Consider the following 8918-nt stretch of genomic DNA (forward strand, 5'->3'; position numbering starts at 1 on the left):
TTGATTAAAACCTAATTTAAATCCCCGAAAAACTGGGCCAAAGCCTCACTGAGCGATTTTGATAGAAGAATACATTATTGAAGTGACGGTGCTTTCCATGTGGTGCCGGAAGGGGGGGGAAGAAGAAAAAAAAAGGTCAGGCAGGCGCTTAAGAGTCCAGGCCTGCATTTTGAGCGACACTCGATGGAATCACGCCTTATGTCAGGTGTGATGATGGATATGGATTTTATATTGGTCCCTAAACAGAAATCCGTACGTCCGGTCGACCGAAGCGAAGAAATAAAAACATCTCGACGCTCGTCTCACAGCGCTTTGCCGTGATGTCGGTGCCTCTACGTGAACGGTCCATACGTTTGGCCTGAAACGGTCCCTGACCCAATTAAAACACCTCGATGTCTCGTCTCCGGGGAGGAAATGACTGAGCCGAACAGAGCTGAACATAAACGCTTTCTATTGACGCCAACGTTCCTTCTGTTATTTTCTGACAGCATGACAACAGAAGCGGAGTAATTATCGTTATCATGCAAGCAGCTGCATAATTACTTTCTAAAGGTTGTTGCACTACATTTGGCAGGTTTACGCAGCCAAAATTGCGACGTCATTAACAATTAGAGGTTTTTTGGGGTTTTTTTTTAACTTTCCTCAAACAAAAGTGCTCCCGTTGGATTCCGAGTTGATAAACACCACATGAGTGGAAAGCTTGAAAATCACTGAATTACATTTTGAAAAATTATTATTTCTCAGAAGCAGACATGGTTCTATTTACATTTATTCTTACCAAGATGTGTAAAAAGCATTGAAATAAATTCTTTATTATTAGTAGTAGTAGTAGTTTAATGTTTGTTATGGAGACGTAGTGACCCGAAAATACCTCTTTATTTTGATGCATTTCTGCAACTTTGGAGATACTTTTTTGTTTTTTCTTCTGGGCAAGATTCTTTACCCAGCCGTGTTTGCGACTCTAGTTATTCTAATTATTTTATTTACCACACTGTACTTCGGATATAGGCCATTTTAGAGAAGCGTCCGGTTGTCCGGATGATATCTAAGCGAGATCATCTCTTACTTAAATAACACGCTCACTTGTCGTGCCCAATTTGTAGAGTGCGGAAAAGAAATGGGCCGCCGTGTCTCGGCATATTTACGTCCCGAGAGCAGAGGAAGTCGCTGATTTTTTTATTTGAACTTCCTAAACGCTCCGATCAGCCCGGCATGTAAAGTGAAAATCAATGACAAGCTTTAGTTACATTTCCAAGCTAAATAGGCGCCGTCGCATCAAAGATGGGATGTTGCAAACATTTTCCGTGCGAGATTGTACCACTGCAATAGCAGATGCGTTTTTTTTAAATAAAAGTATTTTCGGGCCGACTCAAGAACATCCCAAAAGAATTGATTATTTATAAAGACTGTGTCATTCTCTCTTGTAAATGTCATAAAATCCTTATGATCACACATGTAATCTAGCAGGAGCAGGAATTAAAACACTTTTGACCTCGTCTCCTGGTGTGTGACATTTTCATCTCCTGAACAACACAGGTACAATGTAGCTATCGGAAACGGTTGCTAACGGTGACCATTCAGACCTGTTGCTCTCCTGCTGTGCCTGAAAGGAAAACATTTAATTGCCGGGTCTAAACTATTTTCAGCGGGCTGCATTGGTGCGCGGCGTAATTTATTAGCAGTGATTTTCATTTTCCTCCAATTTATATAAAGCAAAGAAGCTTCCTGTGGAGAAAACAAAAGGAGTCTGATGAAATGTCTTTACATTTTATTAGAACTCAGGCACAGCCAAACTTATTCTGTGACAAGTTGCATAAATATTTATGCACATTTCTTTCCAATGCCTCATTCTTGTCAATCTGTGAAGTTACGATAAAAACCTACGGACAACTTACGCAGAAACGACAATCTAAGTGTTCCAGGAACTTTGATTTTCTTTAAAGACAATGTTATTTGTATAAATTTGCATCTAAATGAAAAACTAATCACCTCTTGTGCTTAACCATGAAACTGAGTAAGAAAAGAAACCTTCATTATTTGAGTTTATATGGTTTGGAGTTCGATAATTTGCACAACAACAATACAGCAGCTCTTAAAAAAAGCAAACTTATCTCTTGTAAATGTCAGGTTTTTGTTAGGTAGAAAACCCCTTTCAAAACGTTTTCCTCCTCTTGTGCACAATGCTCTTGAAAAACAACCAAATCTGTTAAAAACAAAACTGTTTTGCCGCCATACTCTTTGAGATTGTTGTCATATTTAGAAAACAACTGCCGCTAAACCGAGAAAAGTGAAATTTCTGCAAAATTTCTGCTGGAGGACGCAAATGTGCAAAAGATCTGAAATTCCTACCAGTACAGCTGAACTTTATTTCAAACTCATCAAATTCAACATATTTAATATATCAGGCGTGAACTCAAGGGTAAAATATTAAATTGAAGGTGGAAATAAGGATGAAAAAAACGTCAAAAAATCGATTTTTTTGTCATCTTTTTTTTAACATCGCAGAAATGTTCGCAAGGCTGCGGAAACTTTCAATATCCACTACATGAAGGCAGTGTTGTAGTACTCGAAAACGGTCTTGGTCTCGAGACCGGTCTTAAGACCATTTTTTGATAGTCTCGGTCTTGTCTCGGACTCGACCACATTTGGTCTCGGTCTTGTCTCGGTCTCGGACATTGAGGACTCGGTATTTTATTTCAAGACCGGTCAAGACCACAACTGTGAAAATAACGCTAAATCATCAGTATCAATTTCTTTAAGATCCTTCTTTTTATTGGATGCACTCCTGATTCAAATCCAAGCAATAACCCGTCTCATTGGTAAATGCATGTTGTTGTTTTTTTAACTGCTGTCGCCCCACCCCCTTTCACCTTGAGCGCGGACTGCAGCACTTCGATTGAAAGTTACAAGTGGTTGTCTGAGAAGGGGATAAGATGTCGGCCAAATCATCGGTTATAAAATTTGGCTATTTAAATCACAAACAATACATTTGTAAAGCAACATTGAGAAAAAAGCATACAGCGCAATGTAAGTTCTGCAGTGCTTCACTATCAGAGACGGTGGGGACTACGTCCAACTTTTATCGACGACACCTTGAAAGAAAGCACAAAGAAAGGTAAGCTGTGTGTAAAAGTGATATTAGGAAAGCTAGCAAGTTAACGTAAGCAATTTCCTCGGTATCAAAATTATTCTACCCGGCCATCACACAGTTCTTATTTCAATATTAGCTACACATATTAAGTTAGCTAAAGTTATATATGTGTGCTTTATCTTTTAGGGTGAATGTTCTCCTTTCTTATCCGCTATTTGCCACCTAGCTTGATGCACAAGTTGTCACCTAGTAGTGTTTGTGAAAACATGTCGGACATTACTGATTTAATTTAAAGAAGTGTTGATTCGTGTTGTGCATGGACAACGCTGTTTCAATTACAGCTTTCCTGAACATGTCTCCGTATTTCTGTCGGCTTCATGAGTGGATTGCAGCACATAGGTGGAAGCAGAGCAAAAATAAAAGTCTGAATAGATAATCGTAATATATTTTGGTTCTTGTTCAATACTTCTCATGAAGGAGAAGACTGATGTGGAAGTCTCTACCTATGTTTAATAACCATAATAAGGTGACGTACGTAACCATGACAGAACAATGGTTCGTAATGGTTCTGTCAATAAGTCACCATGACAGAACAATGGTTCGTAATGGTTCTGTCAATAAGTCACCATGACAGAACAATGGTTCGTAATGGTTCTGTCAATAAGTCACCATGACAGAACAATGGTTCGTAATGGTTCTGTCAATAAGTCACCATGACAGAACAATGGTTCGTAATGGTTCTGTCAATAAGTCACCATGACAGAACGTAATGGTTCGTAATGGTTCTGTCAATAAGTCACCATGACAGAACGTAATGGTTCGTAATGGTTCTGTCAATAAGTCACCATGACAGAACGTAATGGTTCGTAATGGTTCTGTCAATAAGTCACCATGACAGAACCTAATGGTTCGTAATGGTTACGTTCTGTAACGTAACCATGACAGAACAATGGTTCGTAATGGTTCTGTCAATAAGTAACCATGACAGAACCTAATGGTTCGTAATGGTTACGTTCTGTAACGTAACCATGACAGAACGTAATGGTTCTGTCAGCATGTGCTGGCTTGTGCTGGTGGGTAACCCCAATGTCTCCAAAGCCATCATATATAATTTATTAATGTGCCAAACCTGATATGCTTAACCTTAAATAAGTTGTATTTTCTTGCATTGGTCCTACAATTAACATTATTAAGGGAAGTAAGCAAATGCAGTTAACCTTGAGAGACTGAGTCGACTGGACATATAATAACATCCTGTTCCTAAGTTAGATTTTTTCTTTCTCATGAAAAACAATTATGAGACAGTGAATGAATTCATTCACTGTCTCATAATTATGAACTAAGGTCAATGTAAGTTACATTGACCTTAGGAGCTGGATATAGCTCCTGACATTGAAGATAAGACGTGGAGGTGATGCTCTGTTGTTTGGCTGTGGGAACTAGTCTATAGATATAAGCAGAGAGTGAAGAGACTAATATGCCTCACCTTATGAAAAATTAATAAATTAGTTGCTTTGTATGGATATAGGCAAATTACTTTTAGAAACCACATTGTTATGTTGCCATTTACAATTTCAGGTCAATAAGTAACTTTTTACCAGTTCACTCTCTATGGTTCATACCATATCAGTCATTTAACTTACTTGTTTATCCATTTCAAAAATGTGATGGCCAAAATACCATTGATTTGCATTTTGTTTATCTACATGCGTTTCTAGTAACATTACATTACACATATTTGACATGTATTTGTAAAGTTCCTACTTATTTTTAAGGTTGTTTTCTTATGTAATTGATGTTCATATGATCAGATAAACTGATTTCTATGTCCTATTTATTAGGTTCCTGGAATACAAGGCAGGGCAACAGAGTGATGTCACACAGCCAACAATATCGTTATTTACACAGAAAGTGCAGCTCTACAGCCCACAATCGCCAAGGCAGCAAGCCATCAGTGAAGCCATTGTTCAAGATTTGATCATTGGATGTTGTCTGCCCCTCTCCCTCGTGGAAAATGGACACTTTAAACACTTTCTTGAAGTCCTGGACAGTAAATACACACCAATCTCTAGAAAAACAGTTTCTGAGAGACGAATTCCAGAATTGGTCAGAAAAGTCAAGGAAACTGTCTTGGAGAAACTGAAGACCCAGTCGTCTGTGTCATTAACAACTGACCTTTGGTCTGATCGCAGGCTACGCTCCTTTCTTGGGGTGACTGCCCATGTGTGCTACAAATCTAAAGATTGCTATGCACTTGAATCCTACCTGCTGGACTGTAGGCGTTTTACAGGGAGGCATACTGGAGAGCACATTGCGTCTGCCTTTGAGGAGATCACTGAGGAATATGGTATTCGTGACAAAATTAGCTATATCATAACAGACAATGCACCCAATATGAAATGTGCTTTCAAAGTACACATGCCCCAGCAGCAATCTGATGACAGTGAGAGTGAAGAGGATAATTTAGATGACGAGCACTTGTGGGAGGACATTAATTCAGAGGAAGACATTGACTTACCATGGTCATCTGGTGAACGTCTTTCCTGCTTTGCACACTCTCTCCAGTTAGTTGTGCATGATGGTATGAAGGAGGTCAAGACCATTTCTCGCACCATAGCAAAAACGTCAAAGTTCGCAACCCTTTTACATAGCAGCTCACAATTTAAAGATAAGTTTGAGGCTGCATTTGGCACCAATAAAAGTGTTCCAGCTGCAAATACAACTCGTTGGAACAGTACATTTAAACAAGTACAGGCCCTTACAACTCTAGAACACAAATCACTCAGTGAAATGTGCAACAAAGACTATGAGGATGTCGTGTTCAGTGCGCGGGAGTGGAACCAGCTAAAGGAGCTATGTATAGTTCTTTCTCCATTTGCTGAAGCAACAGAGCTGACCCAAGGGGAAAGATCAGTGACTATTAGTATGGTGGTTCCAACTGTACTGGACTTGAACACACACCTCCTCAAGATGGAGGAGACCCGAATGCAGTGCCGGCCGTTGGTCAGAGCCCTCCAGCAGTCTCTGGTGAAAAGATTTTCTGGAATCTTTACAAAAACAAACATGGCCAAAGACAGTGGAAGAGAGGAACCTTTTAACCATGATGTGTACTTCTTTGCTGCCATGCTGGATCCACAGTTTGGCTTAAGCTGGGTGGATTTAGATGTTACCAACGGAGGTAATGCAGCATCGGTGAAGAAGTTCAGAGATGAACTTAAGAAGACACTGACAGGTTGGTATGCATTTTTCTTTGCTGAAAAAAAAGTCTTATTTGCAAAATTATAAATCTTAAAATGTCTTAAATTCGTAGCACATAAAGCCTTAAATCATAAAGTGGAATTTATAGTCTTCTTTTCATCAGTTTACTTTTGTCATAAACATTATTTTGTACACTCAAAGTTCTTGAAAACTAACACAGTCATTGTGTTTGTGTTTTTCAGACACATTGATCTTTGGGGTGGAGAACATGGAGAGTACAGATGACAAGTGCTCAGAAGCCATGAATGTGGATCCAACCAGTCATTCGCCACCAGCCAAATGCCCTCGACTTCTGTCACGCTACAAGGCACATAAGAAGCACAGCTCCTCTGTCCAGAATTCAAGTATTGCAACACAATTAAACAGATACTTTAATGATATAAGAGACTGTGACAGTGACAATGCTCTTGCCTTCTGGGGAGAAAACCAGTCCAAATATCCTCAACTGCACAATTTGGCTTTGAAAGTGCTATCCGTCCCTGCCTCCTCTGCACCAGTGGAAAGGGTTTTTAGTCGAGGAGGCATTGTAATGAGACCCCATCGTGCACGTTTAGGTGCAAAAATGCTGCAGTCTCTAATCTTTCTGAAGTGCAATGAAACCTTACTTTAAACTAATTTTATGTATCACCTACTTTATTTCAACCACTGTTCAACTACATGGTTATCCTTGTTCTCGAGTTTTGCCATTGACGTTTTCTAAAGCTTTGGCGTATTATGAAACTGCTTCCAGTTGTATAATTTTATTTTTGAAACGCATGCAGTTGGGCCTCTAAATGTCAGATTTCTTTATTATGTATGTTATGTATAAGTTGCTACATCCATTCAACAGCAGAGTTAAAGATGCAGTATGTAACTTTGTTAAAACAAAAAAATATCTTTGTAAAAGTTATATAGTTTTTTTTATATATTTATGTCACTATGTTGTGTCAGTATGTTATGAGACCGACAAGCTGTGAAAATATTGAGCTCCTCTGCCTTTTCTCCATGTTCCCAGTGCTAACTGGAGAAATACACTGCTTGGTCAAAAACAAACCATCTGATCCAGCAAAAGGGTCTTAGAACTGATAAAAGTCAGTCATGTTTTTGTGCACGTATTTCAATGGGGTTTGTATTTCTGCAGATGGCAGTAGTCGCTCAGGGAGGAAGTGAAGGAGATCAATCTTTTTTTCAACAAATTATCTGTCTCATAACATATTGTCACAACTTAGTGATAGATATAGATTTATTTAAGAAAAGTTATATAATGTAGCTATAATCTGTATACGAGAGAGAAACGAGAGAAATGATTGGCATTTTTTCAGTTTTACATATTTGCACATGGTTTTGAAATAGCACATTTAAAAACAACATAAATGTATGTACTGTTCATGAAAGGCAGAGAAAATACTATTTTGATCGACTTTGATTGTTTGAAATTCTGTGATTACAACATAGAAGTACTAAATAAAGATGTTTATTCCAGTTCTCTGTGTAAAATATCTAGGTGTTTTTACGTGAATGTGGGTCTTTTAGATCAATTTTAGTGATTTTGATCATGTTTCACATTTTATTGTCACATACTGGCGCTGGTCTTGGTCTTGACTCGGTCTCGACTTCCCTCGGTCTTGGTCTTGACTTGGTATCGGACCCTAAAAGTCTTGGTCTTGTCTCGGTCTCGGGTTAGGTGGTCTTGAACACAACACTGCATGAAGGGTATTACTAATCGCCTTCTCACAGAACACCACTTAAAAAAAAACCTGGAACTTTAAATTGGACCTTTAGACACACACATGCAGCTGGATTGGCCACCGTGTTCTTCCATTAAGGATTTTTCTGAATGCTTTATTGATCTGTTGCTCAAACACAACAACACATCCCAAGGGCTATAAGTGTTGTATCTAAATATTGTTCTTGATTAAAAGTCCTGCCTCGTCTGCAGAATTCGGAAATCATTTTTATGTACTTTTGACACCGGTATTTTAGCTGTCTGACAACAGCTAAAATCTGCAAATGCTTGGGAACAGCCTCTAGAAACACAAATTATCGCCTATTTTATTAGTTTAAAATACCGAATGTGCTTTAAAATACTTTGATAAACGCACAGTGGAAACTGTCCTGTCACTTTTGCAGAAGCTAATATCTACAGCTGTCCTTGTAGTTTTTGCCCTGGGGGGGAGTCCAGCCAATCAGCAGCAAGGAAAACGAATGTCGCTTCTGGATTGGCTGCGTGTCAGGCTTCCCCAAGATGCAATTGAACAGACAAAAAACAAACAAAAAAAACAATTTCTACCCAAGAGCTGCTGTTGCCCTGAACAAAACTAATCCATCTAAAGCCTCCTCATCATTTATTTATTAATTTTTCCTCAACATCCCAGTTGTTTCTGTGTTTCTACTATATTTACTGAGATATACTTTTTTATTATTGTTTCATTCGGTTATTTGACTTGACTTCGAGAGTTGCTCTTTTTTAAATTTCGACAATATGGCAATAAAAGGAAGTCTGATTCTGATTTTCTTTTAAAAGAGATTTGAAGCAAATACAGTGGATTCACATTTTATAGGAAACCTGTGACTAGGTGGGGAAATACTA

The 8918-nt window shown here is 38.6% G+C and overlaps 1 protein-coding gene across 1 annotated transcript; it reads left to right on the forward strand.

Annotated features, from left to right (window-relative positions):
* Positions 1-4068: 4068 nt before the first annotated feature.
* LOC114149938 (uncharacterized) lies at positions 4069-7800 on the forward strand. Its single transcript, XM_028026064.1, has 2 exons — positions 4069-6323; positions 6532-7800. Exons 1-2 carry the CDS (start codon positions 5486-5488, stop codon positions 6957-6959), a joined length of 1266 nt encoding a protein of 421 aa, XP_027881865.1. The 5' UTR covers positions 4069-5485; the 3' UTR covers positions 6960-7800.
* Positions 7801-8918: the final 1118 nt, after the last annotated feature.

This window comes from Xiphophorus couchianus, chromosome 2 (genome assembly GCF_001444195.1).
Source record: "Xiphophorus couchianus chromosome 2, X_couchianus-1.0, whole genome shotgun sequence".
NCBI lineage: Eukaryota > Metazoa > Chordata > Actinopteri > Cyprinodontiformes > Poeciliidae > Xiphophorus > Xiphophorus couchianus.

What these genes read in the sequence shown, in the direction of transcription:
- LOC114149938 (XM_028026064.1), top strand. Translation starts at nt 5,486, where the DNA reads ATGAAATGTGCTTTCAAAGTACACATGCCCCAGCAGCAATCTGATGAC. An exon ending in ACTTAAGAAGACACTGACAG is followed by an intron (nt 6,324 to 6,531) that starts GTTGGTATGCAT and finishes TGTGTTTTTCAG; the next exon opens with ACACATTGATCTTTGGGGTG.